The sequence below is a fragment of the Alternaria rosae genome (genome assembly GCF_020736505.1).
Source record: "Alternaria rosae strain MPI-PUGE-AT-0040 chromosome Unknown BKA58scaffold_3, whole genome shotgun sequence".
Taxonomy (NCBI): domain Eukaryota; kingdom Fungi; phylum Ascomycota; class Dothideomycetes; order Pleosporales; family Pleosporaceae; genus Alternaria; species Alternaria rosae.
Window position 1 is genome coordinate 112,099 of NW_025763572.1, and position 22,265 is coordinate 134,363.

The 22,265-nt window shown below is 51.8% G+C and overlaps 8 protein-coding genes across 8 annotated transcripts; 5 read left to right on the forward strand and 3 right to left on the reverse strand.

The window, feature by feature from the left end:
- Positions 1-122: 122 nt before the first annotated feature.
- BKA58DRAFT_310944 (uncharacterized protein) lies at positions 123-1,343 on the forward strand (the record flags this gene model as incomplete). Its single annotated transcript, XM_046167316.1, has 1 exon — positions 123-1,343. One exon carries the CDS (start codon positions 123-125, stop codon positions 1,341-1,343), a length of 1,221 nt encoding a protein of 406 aa, XP_046027038.1.
- A 1,153-nt stretch (positions 1,344-2,496) lies between these two features.
- Positions 2,497-5,154, forward strand: BKA58DRAFT_115306 (heterokaryon incompatibility protein-domain-containing protein). The gene is made up of 2 exons (XM_046164010.1): positions 2,497-2,530; positions 2,592-5,154. The coding sequence occupies exon 2, from the start codon at positions 2,648-2,650 to the stop codon at positions 4,856-4,858; it is 2,211 nt and encodes a 736-aa protein (XP_046027039.1). The 5' UTR covers positions 2,497-2,530; positions 2,592-2,647; the 3' UTR covers positions 4,859-5,154.
- Positions 5,155-5,975: 821 nt separating this feature from the next.
- BKA58DRAFT_115323 (uncharacterized protein) lies at positions 5,976-6,488 on the forward strand. Its single transcript, XM_046164012.1, has 2 exons — positions 5,976-6,084; positions 6,152-6,488. The coding sequence occupies exons 1-2, from the start codon at positions 6,070-6,072 to the stop codon at positions 6,326-6,328; spliced, it is 192 nt and encodes a 63-aa protein (XP_046027040.1). The 5' UTR covers positions 5,976-6,069; the 3' UTR covers positions 6,329-6,488.
- Positions 6,489-6,927: 439 nt separating this feature from the next.
- BKA58DRAFT_399316 (uncharacterized protein) lies at positions 6,928-7,494 on the forward strand (the record flags this gene model as incomplete). The annotated part of the gene is made up of 1 exon (XM_046171537.1): positions 6,928-7,494. One exon carries the CDS (start codon positions 6,928-6,930, stop codon positions 7,492-7,494), a length of 567 nt encoding a protein of 188 aa, XP_046027041.1.
- Positions 7,495-8,374: 880 nt separating this feature from the next.
- On the forward strand, positions 8,375-11,177 carry BKA58DRAFT_115319 (uncharacterized protein). The gene is made up of 2 exons (XM_046164011.1): positions 8,375-9,305; positions 9,353-11,177. The coding sequence occupies exons 1-2, from the start codon at positions 8,693-8,695 to the stop codon at positions 10,885-10,887; spliced, it is 2,148 nt and encodes a 715-aa protein (XP_046027042.1). The 5' UTR covers positions 8,375-8,692; the 3' UTR covers positions 10,888-11,177.
- Positions 11,178-13,295: 2,118 nt separating this feature from the next.
- BKA58DRAFT_281314 (uncharacterized protein) lies at positions 13,296-14,459 on the reverse strand (the record flags this gene model as incomplete). Its single annotated transcript, XM_046166827.1, has 5 exons — positions 13,296-13,753; positions 13,818-13,863; positions 13,917-14,188; positions 14,211-14,212; positions 14,245-14,459. Coding segments are annotated over 5 exons (993 nt in total), but the record flags the coding sequence as incomplete, so codon positions are not given.
- A 714-nt stretch (positions 14,460-15,173) lies between these two features.
- BKA58DRAFT_466928 (uncharacterized protein) lies at positions 15,174-17,547 on the reverse strand (the record flags this gene model as incomplete). Its single annotated transcript, XM_046175043.1, has 3 exons — positions 17,115-17,547; positions 15,318-15,914; positions 15,174-15,214 (listed from the first exon to the last, which is right to left on the reverse strand). The coding sequence occupies exons 1-3, from the start codon at positions 17,164-17,166 to the stop codon at positions 15,174-15,176; spliced, it is 690 nt and encodes a 229-aa protein (XP_046027044.1). The 5' UTR covers positions 17,167-17,547.
- Positions 17,546-18,255, reverse strand: BKA58DRAFT_379160 (uncharacterized protein). The gene has a single exon (XM_046169787.1). The coding sequence runs from the start codon at positions 17,992-17,994 to the stop codon at positions 17,749-17,751; it is 246 nt and encodes an 81-aa protein (XP_046027045.1). The 5' UTR covers positions 17,995-18,255; the 3' UTR covers positions 17,546-17,748.
- Positions 18,256-22,265: the final 4,010 nt, after the last annotated feature.

A 22,265-nucleotide genomic window follows, 5' to 3' on the forward strand; every position in this document is an offset into this window, starting at 1 on the left:
AAGTACTAAAGCTAGAGCAGCGGCACATCGCGCCTCCCTGTCCGCCTCCGACAAGACTGTAGAGGGTGACTGTTGCGTCGGCTACTCGTACACAGCAGGAACCCTCATCGACGACCACGACCATGTGGAGAACCGGCCTCCTCTACCTCGACCGCGGGGACAGCTCCATCCTCAACGCCCTGCGCAATGCGGGGTACGACACTCAACAACAGCCCGGCACTCCTTCACGATCCCCTTCCCGGCGCTTCTCAATGGCGAGCGACACGGAAAGCGCCCTCGAGGGCAAGCTCAAGCACGAAATGCGACAACAACAAGGCGTCCAGCACTGGGTCATGCCACCGGAAGTCAACGGCCTGAAGTTTGCCAGTCCCCGCGCCAGCCCGCGCACAAGAGCGATTGATCCAGCCGATGCCCTGGGCCTCTCCACCGACGCCACCCTCTTCGAAGAGCCCCTCCTCTACTCGCTGGATCGAATAAAGGAAGACGGCCCCTCGCCCGACTACTTCTCCTACGACGACCTCGCCAAGTCGCCCTCGCTCAAAGGCGACAGCGAAGAAGCTGTATCCGTCACCAAGCGCCGCCCCTCCCACCTCCGCACACCCTCCACACCCACCATCGAATCACGTCTCGCCAGTGCGCAGCGGGCATCTAGATCATTACCTCTCCGAGCCAAGACCAACGAGGGCCTCCTCCAACTCCAGGCCAACACCTCCAAGCCGCAGCGCCCCGCCAACACCCACCAACGCCGCATCTCCCTCGGCCTCCCCATCAAAGCCGCCAACGCGCAGGACCAGAACCCCCGCCACCACAGCCCGACCACCCGCTCCCTCCACCCATCCACCCCCAAGAAGCTGCCAAAGAAGACCGGGCCGACCTCGGCTATCCAACAAGAGCGGGATTTGGAGTACAAGCACCGCCACACATTCATAGGCACCGCATCCCTCGACGACTTCCTCGAGGTTCTCGACGTATCGCCCGAGAACAACATCACAAACAAAGAAGCAGTAATACGCGCCTTCATCCTGCTAGCCTCCAGCGAACGACTCCTAGCCCGACAAGCCTCCCTCAAGCCCGATGGCTGGAGCGTCCTCGCGCGCACATCAGCAGACACCGTCAACACCGACTACGTCGAGCAAGCCCACGCCAAGCTCGGCTCCATTGTCCTCCGCCAATTCCTCGACCTCATCACATTCAACGAGGAAGAAGAGGCCAACGCCATGGCCGTCGTCGAAGCCTTCACCGCCGCAAGTCATCTGGATGCACAAGCGAGCAAAAACCAAGCGAGCAAGGCCAAAGCCTTTCGGAAGCGAATGGTAAAAGACGGAGCAGCGCAACCCCAATAGTTGGGAAACGCAAAGTTTGTTTGTTTGTTTGTTATGATTCTAGCGTTCCTTTTCCTCTTCCCTGATTCCAACAAATTTGTCTTTGCTTTTTGGTCCGTCAAATCCCTTTCTCATGATAATGCGACACGATGATGCCGAATGTCTTATGTTATTACTATATAGCCCATCTCCTTCCTCTTCGTTCCCGTGTCACTGTCTACAAGGAAAGATAAACACCTTAGTACCGGCATTTTTAGCGTTCCACAACAGCCCCCCATCCCGCTCAGCCCATTTAGTTTCACAACTCAATCAACCCCAACAACCCCTTCCATCGCATCTCGCCCACAACACCTAGGATAGTTCAAAATTTCCCCTAAGATCCCCAAAGATCCCCTCGGCGACCTTGTTTGTAAGGCGCGGCTATCGACTAGAATAGATCAAAATTCGAAGCCGAGATATCCCTGTTCCTATTTGCCTGTATGCCTAATGTTTTGTCACCGCCTTCTACCAACCACCCACACCGCTCATCGTGTCTTTTTAGTTTTCGGTTTTCTTCGGTTGTCATATCAGGAGTCCAGCGTTCATCCTTGTTATACCTTGTTATGACAGAGCCTCACCGTCCAATCCGGATACGTACGTCATCGTCGCCGATGTTTCGATGTTTCGACGTTGCTGCCTGACCATCTAGAGTTTGCATCGACACACCGCAATGTTGCCGTCGTCTTGACGAGCATTGGACTTGATGGCCTTGTATCGCATGCCCGTCTTGTCACACGCCGTCGTGAAAGAGTCTCATGTATGACAGCTGGTGCCGCCTCATATTCATGACATCGTCACGACAGCATCGCAAACTTATCGTTCAAATAAAGCGACTCATCTAGCAAGTGCGACTTTGCAAAACCAGGTTATCTATGTCACAGTGTTTGGTGAGCTGATTGTTATAGTGGATTTGATGTAAAGACAGCTCATTGTAAGATTATGAGGTGTAGAAATAGTTGTAAGAGTAGTTGTAGAAGTAGAAGTAAAAATCACAGCAGTTGCAAAAGCAAGATACTGCAGCGTGCATGTGGTTACCTAAAGTTCGCTTACCAGCTGGTAGGCGCAGGTGTCCAGCATGCAGCAGCCTTGAGAGCACTTCTGCCCCGCACCTCTCACCATCCACGTCTCATCACTGGCAATAGCGGACCAGGCAAGGGAATGAATAACAAGTAAGTCTATTCCACAGTTTCCGTGTGTCTTAACTCCAGCGCCGTGAAGTTAACGAGACAGGTGCCACCTTCCGTCCATCTTCCATCCCAATCGTCCTCCAAAGGCCCTATCACGACATGGAGCGAGCACAAGTTCCAAGTGCATCCGAGGATCCTTCAGGGAAGCGAAAACAATCTGTGGACCTATCGGCTACCAACTATCAGAGCCATGGAGACACATCCAACACACGTGACGAAACAGTGCGTCAAGAATCGAGTAGCCTTTGTTCCAGATGTTCGTCCATTGATGTCGAGAGCCTTTTCGTCGATCTGGAGACACAATACATGAAGCAAATGATGACTCTCGGAGAACTCGGGGTAGAAGCTGAGCTGTCGTCATGCTCACTATGTCGCCTTTTCCATGCGGTGAGGATACAAGGCAGCCCTCTAATCAAGAACCACGCTCTCATCAAGAACTACGCTCTATACTGTATATTTCCTCCTAATCCCTACCACACTAAGGATGGAACAGTTCTAGCTGTGGCCCGAGACAAGTTTGAACTCGGTCCCAAGTATGAGTTTGCTTTGATAATGTCAACGCAAGAGGAAGGAGCGTCTTGCGGCTTCATTGCATGTTCAAGCGCGTCAAGAACAGCTCCTCACGTGAATTCACTGCGAGCGCAATCTATCGATGCAATCTCGATCGACTTCGACATTATTCGAGGTTGGATACAGCGTTGTGGTCGAGAGCACACAGGCTGGAGGCAGTGCACTCAAGTAGAATCATCAGCTTTGAGTCCGAAAGAGCTGAAGTTGATCGACTGCGAACAGCGACGAATCGTGCCAGCATTGCCAACGTACGATTATTCTGCACTCAGCTATGTGTGGGGTACTAGCAGATCTGGCGATGATCGGTGTGTCCATAACGAACTTCCCACGACCCTGCCACGCACTATCGAAGATGCCTTGAAGGCCAGCAAACTGCTAGGTCTTCGATATATTTGGATCGACAGATACTGCATCGACCAAGACAACGATGTTGAGAAACAAATCCAGATACAGCAAATGGACCTCATATATCAAAATGCGTTCGTGACTATAGTCGCTGCAGCAGGCACTGATCCATATTTCGGCTTACCTGGCGTTGGCGCTACCCCGAGAACTCCCCAACCAAGTGCCTGGGTTGGAGGACAATGCCTTGTATCCACTCTTCCAGACCTGCAGACGCTTATCAAGGCTTCTAGATGGTGGCATCGAGCATGGACGTATCAAGAGAGCTTTTTCTCCACCCGACGTATCGTTTTTACAGAGCAACAAGTCTACTATGAGTGTCGAGCTGGTCTTGCTTTCGAGATAATCAAAGGCCTCAGCGACAAGCGAAGAGGAATTTTCGACAATCAGAACGACTACGAAGAGTATAGTCCCTGGAAGATCTGCTCTCGTCTGACTGATTTCTGTGGGAGAGAGCTATCTGTCGGCTCTGATGCAATACGCGCATTTGAAGGGGTGTTCCATAGCTTCAGGAAAATGAAGCATCCCGTCTTTCAATACTTGGGTATTCCCATCGTACAATCAAACCCTGGACGGTTGGAGGATGAATATGGTAACCTGTCAAAATGTGGTAAGGCCGAGGCCTTTGCTGCCGGACTCTCTTGGTGCAATAAAGCATCAGGTACCAGGCGTTCCCTATTCCCTACGTGGAGTTGGGCCGAATGGACTGTCCCAATCAATTACGAAACCAGACCATGTGAGACAGGACTCAAACTCGAAAATGAAATGCCATTGAAGATTTTCATAGAAAACCATGATGGATCACTTTCAGACATGGATGAGCAAAGCGACGTCTCTTTAGACATGGGCATACCTGGTTCCTCCAGCAGATTCATTCACATTGAAGCCTGGACAATACCTATCGACATCCAGTACCTTTCTGACGAGATGGGCGGCTGGATTCATTCCGATGAAGCACATCAATGTGATGGGAATTACTCCGGGTATTTTGCTGCATTCCAAGACGACGAGAGAACTCTTTGGATTCCGCTGTTTTCGTTGTATCAGCAGTACGACAAGGATTCTGCTACACAGCAAAGCTACGCGCCAGACTTTCAACAAGGTAGTTTGTTAGGTATCGTGTTAGGCAGATGCGAAATCCTCTCATCTGATGATATCGATGATGAGATCTTTGTCATGATCGTTCATGAGAAAGAGCATCATTACGAACGAGTTGGACATATGGTGATACAGTATGAATCCTACCACTCACTCGCAAACGAGGGTTACTTTGCTTCTGTAAGATCTTGGCCGCTTTGTTTTCGCTTGAGGAAAAGAAGGACTATTCGTTTGGGTTGACTACAGCTTACTCGATCGTGTCTAGTGGAATTACAGTATGCTAGATGTTAGAAGTTCTTTGAAGACACAGTTAACGCGTCTTATTACACACATCGCCGAAGTAAATCATGGAATAGAACACACTCTCATGAAATTCCTAGTCTTATAAATCTGTTCAATCCGCACAAGTAATTAAGTCTAACACGTTAGTTATAATTTAACCTACTGATTAAGATCTCAAGCACTACAATCAAGACTCCGACTTCTCTTATCTACACCATCGCCGCCGGAGTTTCGATGTTGCTACTCAAGCACCAACAGTTCGCGTTTTTATACACGCCGTCATGTCGTCTTCGAATTAATGCGCATCGGGATCAATAGTTGTATGTTAACTGGCCATCTTATCCTACACACCGTTACTGAAGAGTCTTAAGCATGACCTTGACATGCTTACAGCATCATTACAGAAACATCGCGAACTATTTGTCTAGTTACAACTGTCCTACCCTTAGTACTGTATTCGGCGACCTGGTTTCTTTCACTGCACTTGACATGGAGACGGCATGCATAAAGACGTAAGACCCGCGGAAATAGCGTGTAGCAGTGATGATATTATGCTCTACCTTTTACATGGAGTTTCCTAAGACGAGTGCGAAACCCTCGTATTGAACTTCGATCACACTGTTGGCACCAAACAGTACGCATTTCTTTTTCTGCATACTGCAGGTACTAAAAAAATGACGTGGTTTCCATGGTTTAGTATTGTGATCAAACGACAGGACTACCCTGCCCTGCATACGCGGCTATCACGGCTGCCGGCACTTTTCGGAAGCCTGTCACCCAGTCTAGCCTCAACACCACGACGCACGGCCTTTCTACTGATACCTGCGCCACAACATGCATCGTCACTGTGGCGCATGGCTGTCTCATTCGCTGCCCACTTCAGAACAGGGTCTTGGTGAACGGCTAGTACGGCGGCTTAGTCGAATTGCATATGCAAGGAATGTGCCGACACACGGCATTCGGTCCTTGTCTGCGTCGTAAGCTGCTTCGAGTTGGTACCTAGGTAGCAGGGGAACACATAAAGACATAAGCGTTCGCCCACTTTTCCGTTCAGCCACAGCAGACAGCCACACATTCAGTCTCCAATCCTATCATTCCTACTCGAATAGCTTCACGAGAAAGAAGCACTATAACCTACCACATCAACGCGGATCAATCGCACCCACACAATGCCATCAAGCACAGTTAGTCTCCCTATCCCTATCCCCATCCCCTTCTTCATCCCTCCCCCCACTAACCTCTCCAATACAGTCAACAGTCCTCCTCTACTTCCTCGCAATATGGATCCCCTTCCTGCCTGTCGCCATAAAGCGTGGTTGCGCCGCTGATCTCTTCATCAACATCGCACTTTGCATCCTCGGGTGGATTCCTGGTGTCATTCACGCGTGGTATATTATCAGCCAGACGGAGAAGGTCGCCGTGGCTTAAGAGGTTAGGGAGTGTGAAAGGGCGCCGGCATCAAGAGGGTGAATCGCGGTAGGGAAAGGGCGTTTAGGTAGACCGCGGAGGACCGCATGCATTGTTTCGATACAGAGGAGGTAGGAAATAATATTTCAAAGTTATGTTGATAAGGTCTTTTTGCTCTTGCATATCTGTTGCTAACCCTCCCGCGCGACCTAAATGAAGTGTGTGTCTGTGCACCACCCTGACCGTTGAAGTTCCGCACTCGTCATCCCGAAATTCCACAGCCCACACGTTCGCTGCTGCAGCCCAACGTCATCCCCACCTACCCATCAACCCGTCCATCTCAACTACTGTAAACACTATTTCCGTCAACAGAATAGCTTTCGAATGCGCATAATGTCATCGGATTACGGATCGGACCTCGATTCCGACGTCGCAGATGTCGTGAATGAGATCGTGCTTTCGCAACAAGCTCCCCCTTTGCGCAAGTCCCGCCTGCGAACGCTCGACCTGCGTTAAGGTCTCTCGATGCGAACATTTCTCTCACACCACCATCATCTCATGGGAAATCAAATGCAATCACTCTCCAGTAATGGCACCAAGCTGCGCCTAGCCAGTATACAATGCCTCCATGTCATGTCTCCAGGCAGGATTCACCCCTGAGTCAATCACAGCAAACTCCACCGCCTTCATCTGCCCCTAGCCATTACTCCCATTGTACGGACGGCATACCGAGTAGTTCGCAGCCTCTCGCACCTCAGCTTTCGGCTTCGCAACCGACCTTACAACCCTCCTCCTCGCAACCTCCACCCCGTCGAGAACCATACCGTTTCGACTTCGGCAAGCGCGAAGGGAAAACCATTGCCGAAGTCCCTCCCGACTACATAGCCTTCCTAAACAGAGAGGGTGTCATCAAGCAACGCCCTGACCTTGCCGCTGGAGTTGATGAATACGAACGCCCTAATCCACCCGTCGGTACTCTGCGTAAGGGAGAATACAGGTTCACATTTGGCAAGCATGAAGGGAAGACATTGGCGGAAGTACCCTCTCAATACATCTGGTTCTTCAAGAACAGAACCACTATTCTCAAGGACAAACCTGAGGTGGGAGCTGCTATTCGGCAGTTTGAGAAGACTCAGAATCGGAGTCGGCGTAGAGGTCGGGCTCCGATGTGTGAATGTTGTGATTGAGCGCCTATTGCAAAAGTGCCTCACTCCTTGCTCAAAGGAGAAACATGCACGCAAGTCGAGGTCCAACTCGCCATGCGTCCACCATCTGAGAGACAACAACATCTTTTGGCTGGTATCTTGTCTATCAGTCTTCCGAACTAGATCGGATATTGCGCATTCAAGAGTTCAGGTGGCTCTTCCACGCTTGTTCAAGGCGGCATGTCAAAGCGAACAACCACCAGGCCATGTCTGCTCCGCGGGCGACCCATGCTGCATCCATACTGCGCTGCAGGCCGATGTGCTAGTGCAAGAAATTCGTGCAAGATATTCATGCATGCTTAGTGGCCGTTGCGACTATCAGCCATCAAGTCACGCCTCGCTGCTATTGTCGTGCAGTACGTTCCTTCGTCAGCCCTGGCATGGGTCAATCACCTGTCTACTCCAATGGGTATGCACACTCTCATCAATTGCAATGTGCATCTCACGGGCATCAGACCGAAATACTTTCGTTCAACAAGCGCGCACGTCACGATTTTCGTTCACGCTATGGGCTCTTGTACCCCGGGCATACTTATGTCGCTGAGACTCCACAATATCCGTCTCAGCTTTTCGATGGCCAAATCCTCCCGTAACCCCACGAGCCGACCCTTGGACAGACTTGATCCTTGTAGATACCAAGTCTACACTGTGCAGATGGTTTATCTGGTCCTCAATATGATGCCTGTGGAGTGGATGGATGTCACAATGATCGTTGATGAATCTGTTAAAATAACCAACGATCATTGTGACATCCGCTCAACTAGTCAGGCATCACGTCTAGGACCAAACCGGTCACCAGATGGAGGGTGTGTAAGGGTTACATGTGTTCTGTAAAACGGGCTTTGTATGCAGGCTGGGGTCAGTAAAGTAGGTGTTGCTCATACTAACAGATAGTCCAGGTTATGGCCTTCATGCATTGGAAAGCCATACCATCTTTCTCTGCTATGCGTTAATCAGCGCTTCTGCCATTGGCCGCGCTGAACAGGGAGCGCGAAAATGTACATGAGAGGCTGGGCTGGCGCTAAACGTTGCGAGGCTAGGCGGCCTGTTGCTCAGCCGCAGCTGAGTCTCATTCTTAGCCTTGCCATCCAGTCAATACCCCATATCAAAACCAGCGCACGCCGACTCCAAGGCCATAGCGTTCGCTTTCAACTCTTGTTCCTAGTAAAAATCCCACATCATGGCTTCTGGTGGAGCGACAATATCAGAACCTACCCCAGACGTGTCTGACCACAATACAAGCGAGGGGTCTGCAGCCTCAGAACACCCTACTGTTTTTTCTGTGATCAAATTTGCGCGTTTCAACAATGCGACCCTGGAGCTTTTTGAGGCTCCTATTGAATCTACCGACTACATTGCCTTCTCTCACGTCTGGGGCGACTGGGCGTGGCGTTCAATCGATGGCATACCGTACGAGGTGAAAGCATCACAAGAGAAAGCACAATTCATTGCAAACGACCTCCCCGCGTTGGTTGGTGATGGTGCCTTTTGGATGGACACGCTGACTGTCGATCAACGCAATCCGGTTGAAGTATCCGACATCGTGGATGCCATTCCCGATATCTTCAGGATGGCAAAAAAGACAATCGCGGTTAGGGAATGCGATGGATTGTACGACTGCTGCATCGCTGCTATCGCTGGTTTCGAAACATTCCACGAGTTCGTCGAAAGGTTTTTTGATCATGGTCAGATTCATATCGGCCATCTCTGCGCGGAGTCATACCTTCAAAGATTGTGGACGCTGCAGGAGTGCTTACTCTCTCATACGATTGACTTCGTGGTTGGAAACGACAGTAGGGCACAGCCTTTTGCTTGTTGTTCGTCATTGACCAAGGCTTAGATCAACCGAAGGAGCCCGCGGTGCGTGAAAAGGCTCGCGACGACACTCAATTTTACCGGCACCAGACTGAACAGACGACTCTCGTAGATGCTCTTGGTGTTCTAGCCTCCTCTTTCTGCGGCTCTCAGGGCGTCTCCGCCATGAATGAATTCGTCAAGGCTTATGTCAATGGCGGCACCGTTGTCAATCCACATAGCGCAAAGCGTAGCCAGGATGAAGACATCCACTCTGGTCGTTTTCTACTGGTTAATCGAGCATCGCATAGATCCGCTACTATGCCTCGCGACTACATCTTCGCGACCATGCCCTCGTTTCCATGGTATACATATCCGAAACGGGATGCTTTAGCGATGTCATTTGGGGAGATCTATTCAGATCTTTATCAGCAAGCTGAACGATCTGGACATGCCTTTACATGCAGGTTCACTCGTTCGATGCTCGATTCCGCATGCACAGATCCCACGGACGGTTGGCTACCGAGCCAACAACTTCCGAGTCCGACGACACTCGGCGATTTTCTCAAACTGGTGGGGCAACGCGTACTCGAGGCTTCGAACTCTTCTTCACGGCATGTACACATTACATCGGACGTGCAGATTAAGGAACTAGAAAGCGAATGCTCGCCAGACATTTTCGTCGCCCGGCTAGAAGCCTGTTTCAAACATTCCCGAAGACAATGGCTGGAGTCTCAGCAAGGTGGTGAGCTTTCAAGATTCGGATTTGGGGATGATCCTGATTATTCATGGACGCTCAATGACGCCGATGCCGTGAGTTGTGGCTGGATTCCCACACATCCAGAGGATGCGATACGAGTACACGACAATGGAGATCACTCTCGGACAAAAATTGCCCCCGGACTGGGCTTCATGGAAGACGAGAGTATAGCGGATCTGAGTGACCTTGACGAGACTGAGCAAGAGGCGCGCATTTACGAGGCTGGCGAGTACGTACCACTCTTCGTGCAGGCCAGGAAGATACTAGACTACATGTTCACCGCACATGGGGTGGATCAGATGAACGAAGCGCCGCGAGCACGTTTGGCCTACTTCAAGCGACAGATGCAAGGTCTCTGGTCTATACCACTACTACGTACCGTGCTCCTCCTCGCTGCCATGGTCAACTGTCGCATTCCGTTATCTGCCACTGCGTGGGTCAACAAGCTCTTTGTCCCCGTCTACATTCGCCACAACGAAAATCTTCTTTCCGTCGGTCTCTTGGCAAAGCACGCACGTCAGCCTAAACATCAGCGAAAACACCCTATTCATCTACTGTGCGTTGGCCAACACCTGCCTTCGCCCGACGTGAAGGCTTTTGGAAACGACTTGTTTCTCGTAGATCCAGAAACCAAGGTGCCGGTTGGCTTGGCCCCGGATACGAGCCCTGACTATTCCTCGTATGAGGAATTTGCAAAAGTCGCACTTTCCTTGTATCATGGCTGTTGTACGGATTTAGGAGACAACAAAATGTATATCACTCCCCGTCTGCTCTCTGATGAGCCGTCTGTCCCTAGAGAGGCTCGTGTCGCGAATCTCTAGTAGGTGGTTGGGTGTGGATGCCGACGACGGGGGATGTGTATAGCTGTCGTACACCAATTGTCTTCCTAGTATTGTTACACCAGTCTACTGTTACTCTACTTTCATATGCTGATTGACATTAGCCGCGACGCTGAACGTTATGCACATACTCAGCTTGCGCTGGCGTTAACTGGAAGCGCACCCGCCTCCCCGCGTGGGTAATCCAATATATGTTGTGAAACATAAAATCGCTTGCACTGTAGCGCTGCCTTCCATGATTTGCGCAATCCGTTGTCAGTCCCTTGGCCGTTGTAGCTTAGACTAGCTTATCTCATGGTACCGGTACGAGCTCATCACAATTGAAACTTCGTAGCGATTCATCTCTAGTCTTCTGGAATGACCTATACCATCTCACGAGCAGGTACTACCAAAAAACCTGACTGTAACTGCAAGTAATTCGCCTACAGCATGCCCATTCGCTTTTGTGGGACCGGGAATCTCCACGGATGTATAGACCTGCAATAAGCAGGTTATAGCCCTAGCAACCTGATAGATCAACTGGCTGTGAGCTGGTGCTGCGAGTGCTACCCAGCAAGGGTCATGGGAACCAATTGCGTATCATGCAGATATCGAACAGTGTCTTTTTGTTACTACTACTACTACTACTACTACTACTACTACTACTACTACTACTACTACTACTACTACTACTACTACTACTACTACTACTACTACTACTACTACTGCATCTATTCTAGCCTGTTCTGACCTTAATGTTGAAGTATGTAGGCTATCTTGTTTCTACGAATTAGAACTGTACTTGATGGCACCTTGGGTGTCTTCGCTACTATGGGTGTCTTTCCGTTGACGTCAAACGGTCGTTGCATATTGGGGGCTGGAAGAAAAGATGTAGGCTCTTGCGGGAATGCGATGGCTGGAAGAATTAGAACATTAACACTGTTTTCTTACTCTATTTTGCGCTACAGCGTCTTGATAAGATAATAAGGAAAGGTGGAGATTTGTAACAAAGTACTATATGTATTACGATCAGTCTATCATACTCTAGCACACAGCCCCTCGAAAGGCCCTCATGACCCTCCTTCTGCAAAGAGCCCCTCGGGTAGAAGCCCTTTTTAGACTCAACAAGCGTATGATCTTCGCTATTGCTTTCTTGTCACAATTAGGTGAGGTAAACGCACAGGTATTCTTCGCAACACGCGTTCACAGACAGCAATAACTTGTCGCGTAACGATTGCAATCAACACCCGACGGTACAGTCCCGATCGCTGAATCGCGTCGAGCAGTGATTGCCGAAAAGCTTCAACAATATTTGCATGCCAAACTTTCTCTCCGCTTGGTCTGTGATAGGTATCCTCGGTACAGGACCATCGTCGCGCCTGTCACGCTGCCAGTGGTCGGCTACATTTCCACCAATGAGCCCAAGATCCGAACCTTCAATGCAACCCGTCCATCTACTGAACTTTTGAAGCGACTGCTCTATTTTGCAAATCAGGAAAGATACGAGTCCGAGCTGTTACTTTCGTGTTGAAAACAGCATAAAAAACAAAAAAAAACAGCGGCAGACGTGTTCCTATTTCGGGGCGGACTAGACCGCACTAGCCAGCAACGCTAACATCTCCCTGCATCAGCCACCCAGTTCTCCCAACCATCCCATCTCTCCGACATCGACATGACACACGCCTACATATGCGCGCTCGACTCGTATGTGGAGACAACAGATGCTACCTGGCCATGATAAAGTTCCGGCCCTGGGATCCGCTGTCAGGGTCGGGCTGCGCACGCTGCGCTACGGCAAGACACCCAGACCAATCGACCGCCGACGCGAATGTGAGGCTGTCACTTGGCGGCAAGACCCACTGCTACTCCTTTTGTTATACATGACGTGCTGGGATCTGATTCAGATGCCAGGCTTCCAGGGATTGGAGAGACGCATGGAGTGTGTGGCTTGCGACTAGCAGGCTCTTCAGGTGTTGAGTTGACTATCCTGGTTGCCATTACGAAGGCTCTTTGGAGACAGGACGCAATGGCGAGACTAGCGAGTCTGGTCTGCGTCTACGCTTTGCATCATGGCCGTTCGCATGTCATGCCTGAATGCGGTCGCCATGTATCTGCGTATGCAGTCACTTGCTCTTCATTCGTAATAGAATGGCACCCAGCTGCTCACCAAGGCTATAGTAGCACATCCCGCCAACAAAACAATTCCATCATAGCTCCCGCTCAAACTCATGGCTACGCAACACCGTCTCGCCCCGCTCATTGAGATTCACCATGTGCAGCCTCCCAACATTCTTCCCCAAATCTAGCTCTACCAAACTATCCTTCCTCTCTCCTCTTCTCATCCGCTTAGCCGCACCCGTCATCTCCTCATCCACAACCTCCATATCATCAGGCATAACCTCGTCCTGCGGTACATCTTCAATACGAAACAAAAGCTGGTATTCCGGCCTATTATCTTCCGGACGCGCAGGATTCGTCGCATCACGAAAGATAGTAATACTGGGAATATGTTTCAGCCCCAGCTCCGCCTTGTGCTGAACCAGCATAAAGGCTTTGTTTGCGCCGACGGGTGTGCCTAGGAGTGCGAGATACTCGTCACTGGGCGCGTCTATTTGTACGCCTGGCCAATGCGGTACTTCGTTGTAGCCTCTAGCCAGGAGGATCCTGTTGATGACGGGTACAGCATCTACGTTGATGATGTCGCTGCCGAACCAGTATTTTAGGGTTTTGGGGTTGGGATTGCGCAACCAGAAGGCGGCGAGGATGTCGGAGGCCTGGCGCAGGGCGGGGAGTTCGTCGGCAGGGAAATCTCCGGCGTAGTTTTCCATGGCGGCAGGCCAGGGGGCGAGGAAGTTGTGGCCGTAGATTGCTAGGGAGTGAGGTTAGTGGGTGGTGGTCGTGGTGGTTGAGGGGTGGAGGGAAGGGTGTCTTACCTCCTTGTTCCGCATTAAAAGCGAAGCGGTAGTAAGCTCCAGTAGCCTGGAGGTAGTCAGACAAACTGTCAATGTTTGGCATATCTCTCTTCCCGAAACACTCACGCCATACTCTTTGTCTCCAATAAAGTAAGTCTGCATGTCTACAGGGACTTCTTCATCATAATCATCCACATCGTTCTCATCCATATGCTCGATAGAGTAACACCTGTTCTTGCCACCATCTCCGACCGGCTTGATACTCAGTCCAAGGTCCTTAAGCGCAGCCTCAATTCTGTTCTTCGACTCATGGTTCTGGAAATCGTCCGAAAAGTGGCAGTTGATGTCCGGGTCATAGTAGGCTTCGTGCCAGTACCAATCCTTGAGTTCGTCTGCGTGGATGTCAGTGTCAACGGCTAGCTTCGGATGATGATTCAGTTGCTAGGACTTGCCTTCAAGTGTTCCTTTCCACTGGCTCCTGGCTGACGGCGGATTGCGGTTCAGGTAGTTGGGCCAGTTTCGACCGGCGACCTCGTCTGGCATATCCATGAGGCAATGGAGCCAGTTGCCTTTCTTCTTATACTTATCCCAGCTGGCGTCGTTCGCGACGTCGGTGGGGTCAAAGTCCGCTGCGATTTGGACTAGATTTGGTTCGGAGGCGGAGGCTTTGTCGTTGGTTGATGGGATGTTCACCGCGCTGTCTCGACGATCCAGAAGGCTTGATGGAAAGGCTGTGGTATTGCAGGAGCCAAAGGATACCTCAACATGCTTGCTGTAGACCAGAGACGCACAGATTACGGTAACGAGAAGTGCAGTGATTTTCATGGCTACTGAGACTCACGGATTTCGTTTCTCAGGGTATCAGTGTGGATTTGGTCGAGCATTGCATTACTTCAAGTGAGAAAGCTCAGGTGTAGATACACCAAGCGCTTTATCATAGGCGTAAGTGCGCCTAAATAAGTGGATACAAGCGTTAATGAGAACCCATACGCGGCGAGCGGCGATTGTTGTGGAGCGTGGAGTATGGAGTGAGAGTACCCTCTGGAGGCGTCATCAAACTTGCTCAACCCCATAACTAACAGCCGCCGTTCCACCACCCCGATCGACACTCACCTCATGTAACCTCCTCTGATTCACCCCTAAGCCCACCCCGTCTATCACGCTAACCCTCCTTTCGACCCCTCCCCGCTTCTCTACCTCCGCATCCTCGTTCTCAATCGCAGACCCCGCATCCATATCACCGTGCCTTAAGACATCCTCCGGAACGTCTTCAATGCGAAAGAGCAATTGTATATCCGCCTGAAACGATGAATTCGCTTTGTAATCGCGAAAGATAGTGGCATCGGTGATGCGCTTATCGCCGAGTGAGGCTTTGTGTTAGAGGAGGATGTACGCGAGTGTTGCGCCAATGGATGAGCCTGGTGTGGTATTAGTGAGAAACAATCTGTGTTTTCAAGGTATTGAGGGTATGATGTGTCAAAGCAGAGTAACAGAGGAGAACAGGAACAGCAACAAACCTACCAACCAGAACAGCCCCTTCCTCGCTATCCGCACTAACACGTACACCTGGCCACTCTGGTATCCTGTCATACCCACTCTCCTCTATTATCTTGTTGATAAGCGGCAACGTCTCCTCGTTTGACACATTGTTCGCAAAGTAATACTTCAAGCCCTTCGGATGAGGCGTTCTCGACCAATAAGCCGCCAAGATATCTGGCGCAAACTGCAAGCGAGGAAGTTCGTTGGATCGAGGCGTGTGAGCCCAATCATGCGTTGCGGCGTGGCGTGGTGTACCGAGAGATTGGAAAAAGAGCGCTCCTTGTTCTTCGTTGATAGCGAAGCGGTAATGCCCTCCTGTAGCGGTGTACGTGTCTTGTCTCACAGCACGCACTTGGTCATTGACCGGTACTTGATCTCCATTCTCGTACTCTTCCTCGGAATCTTGGTGTTCAACCGAGTAGCCCTTGTTCTTTCGTCCATCGGTGGCCGGTTTGGCGTCTAGTTCGAGTGCAGTAAGCGCTACGCCAATGCGATTGTACCCATTACCGTCATCAGTGAAGTCGCAGTGGTGGCCCTGGTGGTATTCGGCCTCGTGCCAGTTCCAGTTCGCCAGCTGCTCTACGGAGGATGCAAGCAGGGTGTCGACGTTATGATAGAGAAGAGAGGAGGAGTGGGTCCTAATGGCTTACCTTTTAGAGTACCTTGCCATTCGCTGCTTGCGGTGGTAGGTACCCAGTTCAAGTGGTCAGGCTATGCTTTGCCTGCTTCTGAGTCGGTCATGTCCAGGAGACAGTTAGGCCATCCGCCTTTTGTAGAGCATGTGCCCCATGTTTCTGTGTTGGCGATGTTGTTTGGATCGTAGTTTGTGCGTGGGTGAACAGTGTTTAATCTTGGAGTGTTATAGAAAGTAGAATCGCCAGATGGTACTTCGATGAGAGCGCTACAGACGAGACCTGCGAGACCCGCGATGCTTTGGAACGATCTCGTGGAGTTGGTGTCTTGACTTTGATTAAGACATAAGTCTTCTGGTCTCATATATTATCTGGGTTGGACTAAACAGCGAGCGGTGGGCACGCGCGGCAGACCATTTCGGGATAAAATTGGCAATGAAAGAACGTGCGCCAAATGTGTTGTGTGAGCGGGAAACGAATAGAGATCACGCTCCCGAGGGGTGGTGGAGGCAAAATATCAGATACTGTTCTATGCATGGCGTCCACAAGTCTTCATGACTGTGATATGGCCGATGGTATTAACGGTGTGTGATCAAGGCGAAACTTCCATCTTTCCCCTCCAACTCCCCCACCTATCCAGGTTGACAGAGAAAGCGCATTCGCCAAGTGTATGCATGATAAGTAAACAGAAAACAAGGCGGGCTTCAAAAGAAAGCGGATGCGGTAGTTCACGCACTGCTCAAGAGACCGCGCCGCCCTCTGAGATTGGCCTACAAACTGACATCACCATACTTCTCTCTGATTCTCAACGGGGCCAAACTCAAAAACACCACGTTTTACAGGTGCGAAATAAATCCAGATATAGGGCAATAGAGGCTTGGAATTAAAGGCATGCAGTATCACAGAAAGATGACGAAACGAGGGAAAACTTGACGTATGCCGGGGTCTGCGGAAACAACGAGCCATTAACCGAGAAAACAGATGAAGAAGACGGATATAACTTGTCGACTGGACAGCCGCCAACCGACAATAGCAGTCCAAGGCAATCCGCTCAACTCACCATAAAACATCTACATATAGCGGTTTTTCCCTCCCTGTACCTACCTCCTTTCCCATGCATACAATCCCCCTTACCCTACGCGCTTACCAACACCATACGGCTGAGTGTCACATCGCCGCCTTAAGCATTCCAGGACCATGTTGGGTCAGACAGGCTCATCTCACGCGCCAATCTACCCGGCTTCTTGGTTTACGGGATGCCGGTCGCACAATACTGCATGCTTGCTTTTACCCGAAGCACGCCAAACCAAGAATAAGCAAGCAAGTCACGTTACTCAGCGCGATGGCGCTGTGTCATGGATGTGCGCGCGCGTCGTGGGAACACATGTTCGATCATGCTTAGGTGTACCGGAGTGAGCGTGCTGACTGCGCTGTGAGGAGGTTGGATCGCTAAGGTGGGATGGGTGGTGATGCAGGAGAGATAAGAGCGACCTTCGCCTCTACCACCCATCCTGTACATGTTCGGCCATACTAGATGTACCAATGCTCGCGTGCTGACTGTGTTGCGGAGTCGAGCAAGGCTTGTGATATGTTGCGCGTGTGAGACGGCCCGTAGTCTTCCTCGTGTATGGATGGGCCGCGCGGAGCGTCGCGGAACGACTATATCAGCGTAACAGCTGATATCAGTCGTTGGGGTTGAGCAGCAAGCCCAAAGAGCTACGTGCAGTGGTGACCGCTTCATGTCATCATGAAGTGGTAGTCTGACCAGTAAACCTCGTTCACTAGACGGTGGTGTGAGCAATCCTGAATATTGGTACCGCGAGGGAGATGCCGTATTTGGTGCCATGCCCATGTCTATTGAGAACCCAAGTCCTGGGTGCATGCCACATGGAAGGCGTAATCGTACGAATGCAGTAGCTCTGCCGTAAACCTGCGACCGGCGCATTTGGGCTGACCGGGGGAATAAGGAAAGTTGCCGACACGATGATTGGGAACGCGACTGGTAACGCATGCAGCCAGAGAACCATCGCAATTGGAGCACCATTCCCATCCGAAGTACAAAGAAGAGTAATTCGGAACTAGAGTTTGGCGTTACTGGGAGGCTGCAGCCGGCGCATTGTTTTGGGATATCGGAGGAACAAGAAAGTGTATCGATAGTGGCAGGTTATCCATCGTGTTCCGGAAGCGTACATGTGCATCGCCCATGTGGAACGGCATCGTGTGTCTGGTGAGAGCTAATGACACTGAACTTTTCCTAGTGTGCATCGAAGAACTCTGTTGCAGTCGATACAAACCTGAGGAAGGTTTCTCTTTGTGCAGCGTACCTTGAACCTACCTGGTAGTGCCGACTGCACACGTGGACATGTCGGCGAAGAGCAGAGGAACTGGTGTTCGGCAGCTGCAGTCAGCCTCGGATGCTAGCATATTGGAGGGCAGCCAGATGACGCACGAGGCCTGGCGTAGCGAGCTTCAAGACGGCGCACAAGAGTACCGGAGCAGCGGAATGATGCGAAAAGGTACATACTTCCGGATCGACGGCGGAAATTTTTCTGGTGCGACAATCATTGAGTCGCGAGAAATGTCGCGGGGCTGGCACGCGGAATTGCTCAGGGAACACGATCGGGGGAGAGGCGGCCTCGGACTGTGTAGCCCAAAGAGTAGTGATTTGGGCGCCAGCGCAAGGAGATCATCAGGGACGAGTGATGGCCTACGTGGATGTGAAGTCATCCTTGCTGATCGCTTTCACGCTGGCGTCCGGGGAGCTCTGCGACAAATCCGAGATGAAGCAGGTCTTTCAGCAGTGACTGTGCAATAACCCGGCGCAACGTCTTGCCTGCTTGGACGTTCAAAGGTAGTTCCTACGTTGCACTGTAAGGCCCGAATAGAGCATGCGTGAAACGCTATGAAATGCGACGCTCGAGAGCTGAGTTGCCTGGTGCAGATGGCTCCACCGGCTAATGGTACCGAATCCCCCAGCCAGTACCTGTCAACATGACAGCTAGTGTGACGGTGCTCATGGAACTCCCCTTCTGTAGCAGCGCAAAGTTCGTGCAGCGCACAGTTGGCCTTGAGTCGGCATGAATGCGCTGGTACATCGGCGAAGCGGCTCGCGGGCCCTCTTCCAGTAGTCAGGCGAAGGTCCACACAGAGCAGAATTCCACGTGTAGACAGGGTTCTCTTCGTACGCGATGATCCTTTTGGAGATGACAACCCTTGCTTCGCTTCTCATCGCTGGGACTGGCACGCAGATTGCAGTAGCGCGCTCAAAGAGGAAGTGCCAAAAGCCGTTCCAGGACCCACTTTCCCTCCTCCCCGCAAGGTCTAACTTACGATCACAATTTCGACAAAGTTTTCTGTGGAGAAATCCGTCAAACACCTGTCAAATTGTAAGGCGGTCAGAAGTGACAGCGATGCTGCCAGTAAAACGTCGGTGGCTTGGACGGACGTTGGGAGAAAGACGACCTGATGGAGTTCAGACCCTGTCGGCGTGTGACGACGCTGCACTGGTTTTCTGATGATGGCTGTGAATCACGATCGCTAGGATAGAGTTGAGCGAGCATGGACTGAAGATCGCGAACGCTGTTTGAGCCCTCAACGCTCCCGCACTGATAGGCGTGAGACTGTGGCAGCCCAACGTACGACGGCCGCAGGTATCAGCGGGAGACAGCGATCTCTCAGTATACACACAGGACAATATGAGCAAACACCACGCTGGTCGAGCGCGCAGGCGGTGTCGCGTGGCTTTCGGCATGTCTCTGCGTGAGGCTAGTGGATAAGGACGGGATGCCCTTGTCGCGCGTCTCAGCCTGATTGTGAAGCACGCGACCCCTGTCGATACTCAGGACGGCGAATCAGGGTTGGTGCTGCTTGCGAATTATATTATTGGACTGGCATAACGGCTGCATTCTGGCAAATGTGTTTACGATGGGCAGCGGGCTGTAATACGGAGGAATCCCAAGGGGGCAATGGCGATGTCATCGCCTGTTCCGTGCCAGAAATAATTCGTCATGGCGACGGCTGGTCTCCGTGGTGGGTGAGAGAGTGCGTCAGAGAGGCAGAGACGTGTAGGTTTTTGGAGAAGCAAGCGATTGTGCGCGAAACCTTGCTGGTCATGATCCCGGGACGTCGAACGCATGCAGCATCCGTGTGCTTGGAGGCGCGGAAGGCTTGCAGCGATCCGCGAATGCGACGTGTCTGAGAACGACCGGCGGCCAAATTTCTTAGTCGTGAATAAGTGCGCATTCTGTGTCAGTTTGTCTGCGATGGTCAGGGACAGCCTGGGAGTGAGGGCGACTCAGCGGGCGATTCATTCTTCCTTCCAGAGGCTTTCCAGAACAAACCGCAGGCGAGATTTTCGTGGCGCCGGGCCCACTCACCGCAAGCCGGGCAACGCTCTCATTACGGCACCTGGCGATGCTGCTGGCGAATTGCTTTGGCGGCGGTGGTGCAGAGGCATAGTTGTTTGCACGCCGCAGATGTGATGGTGGTGCTGGGCTGCGGCGAGGGCAGCTCCTTCCTCGTCGCCGCGTACGCGAGGGTTGGTTGAGGCAGGAGCAGCCCATCCCACGTGGCGCAACCCCGTCACAAGCAACGACGAGGAAGCAAAGGCGCGTCCAAGACACGTACGGTTCATCAAACCACAAAAGCAAGCTGCTATGAACATGTCCCGTCAAACATCAGCCGCCACGCTCAAAGGCAAGTGCACTGCGATCCCGACAGCCAGTAACCCGGTTGGCTGGGAGGCATGGAGGGCAGACAGGGCTGCAAGAGAGGTGATTCAGCATAGGCAGTGGACCGGCCGGGGAAGGACATCCGGAAGTCTGTGTGGCGTCTCTGAACCTTCTCTTCTTGCTTCTGGCGCAGTCCAACAAACGCGGCACGAGTCGACGCCGCCGGTCAAAGCAGCGAGACGGGAGCGCTGACACTGTCTCATCTAAGCCGCCGTGTCTGGAAGCGCGCGGCGAGAGAGACTGAGTAGTCATGGCAAATGCGATAGGGCCGCGAGCCCGAGTGAGTGCGCTGGGAGACGCGCCTGAGAATCGCCTCCATGGTACGCCATGTTACGCCATGTTACGGTGAAAAGGCACTGAAGCAGCCAGCACAAGCACACCCTTCGCAGGGTGGCACCCCAGCGAAGCCGTTGGCATGGCTATCGTTAGCGCCTGCAGGTACGGCTTTCTAGCGCGGCACTATTCAAGGGGGATAACCAGCTTGGTGGTAACAGTGCGCAGATCACCCTGGCTCCTGATGATGGCAAGGGAGCCTACCTTGAAACAGGCCGAAAGACCCGTCGCTCCCGATGCGCAATGTAGTCAGGGCTTTTGCTCTGAAAAGCACTGTCTCTCATTTCATTTGTCTCGCCGACAGCCAAGGCCACCTTTGGCAAGTCAGTAACAGGCCCCCTTATTCAAGCCGCGAATATAGAAGCTTCAGGGCGCCCTTCGTTTACAGCCATCATCATCCTCACTCACTTCAAACTACCCACACTCATTCCACTCCTCCCCACTCCCCAGTCACTGCTAGCCAGTCCACGGGTACACGACACTATCTAATAAAGCTCGCCCACCGCCGCGCCGCTCTTTGTATCGCCTTTTGCACGAACGAACGCCGACTACCACACTCACTTTTCGTCTCTACAAATATATTTGCACAGGCCAGGTGTTCAGCCCGGCACGTCTTACAAAACGCATTCCTCAATTGGTACGTCCTGCATTCACCGTGTCTACATTGGACCTTCTTGTGCAACATCATGCTGACTTATAAACCAGAGAACACACTCGTCAACAACATGATCTTCAGAGAGTCAGAGTCCAACAACATGGGTCGCGGAGCCTACGACACTACTGGCACCCCCAAGCCTCCTCCACCACCGCCCAAATAAGATGCGTCACCACCTCTCGACGGAGCATTGCTTTTTTCGCCTGCCGCCATTGCCTGTCTCCTCGCAATGCCATCACTTCGACAGCGGCAAGCTGCTTGTTCCGTTGAGACTAGAGGGATCCATCCCATGCCTCGTAAGTAACAGCCACGTCGCACCCTGCATGAACACGTCAACTGACCATGATTCAGTCCCGCATACAACACATTTCCAGCGCATTCACCGCGCAGCTTACTTGGGTTAACGGCGCAACTTGTTCCACGGAGCCACTTGGGAATTACGCACTTTAATCATCAGCGACCATTTCGATTCTTCAGCGACCTAATACCCCTGCGACTTCGGCTTCCGGCGTTATCAAGCGACTCTCATCGCACAGCCTCCTCACTCTCTTGCGTCACACGTTCAGCGACATTCCCTTAC

Bases quoted from the DNA above. Each gene is read 5' to 3' on its own strand.
- BKA58DRAFT_115306 (XM_046164010.1), top strand. From the start codon at position 2,648: ATGGAGCGAGCACAAGTTCCAAGTGCATCCGAGGATCCTTCAGGGAAG.
- BKA58DRAFT_379160 (XM_046169787.1), bottom strand. From the start codon at position 17,994: ATGGTTCTCTGGCTGCATGCGTTACCAGTCGCGTTCCCAATCATCGTG.
- BKA58DRAFT_115319 (XM_046164011.1), top strand. From the start codon at position 8,693: ATGGCTTCTGGTGGAGCGACAATATCAGAACCTACCCCAGACGTGTCT. The intron at 9,306-9,352 runs GTAGGGCACAGC...ACCAAGGCTTAG, and splicing joins CTTCGTGGTTGGAAACGACA to ATCAACCGAAGGAGCCCGCG.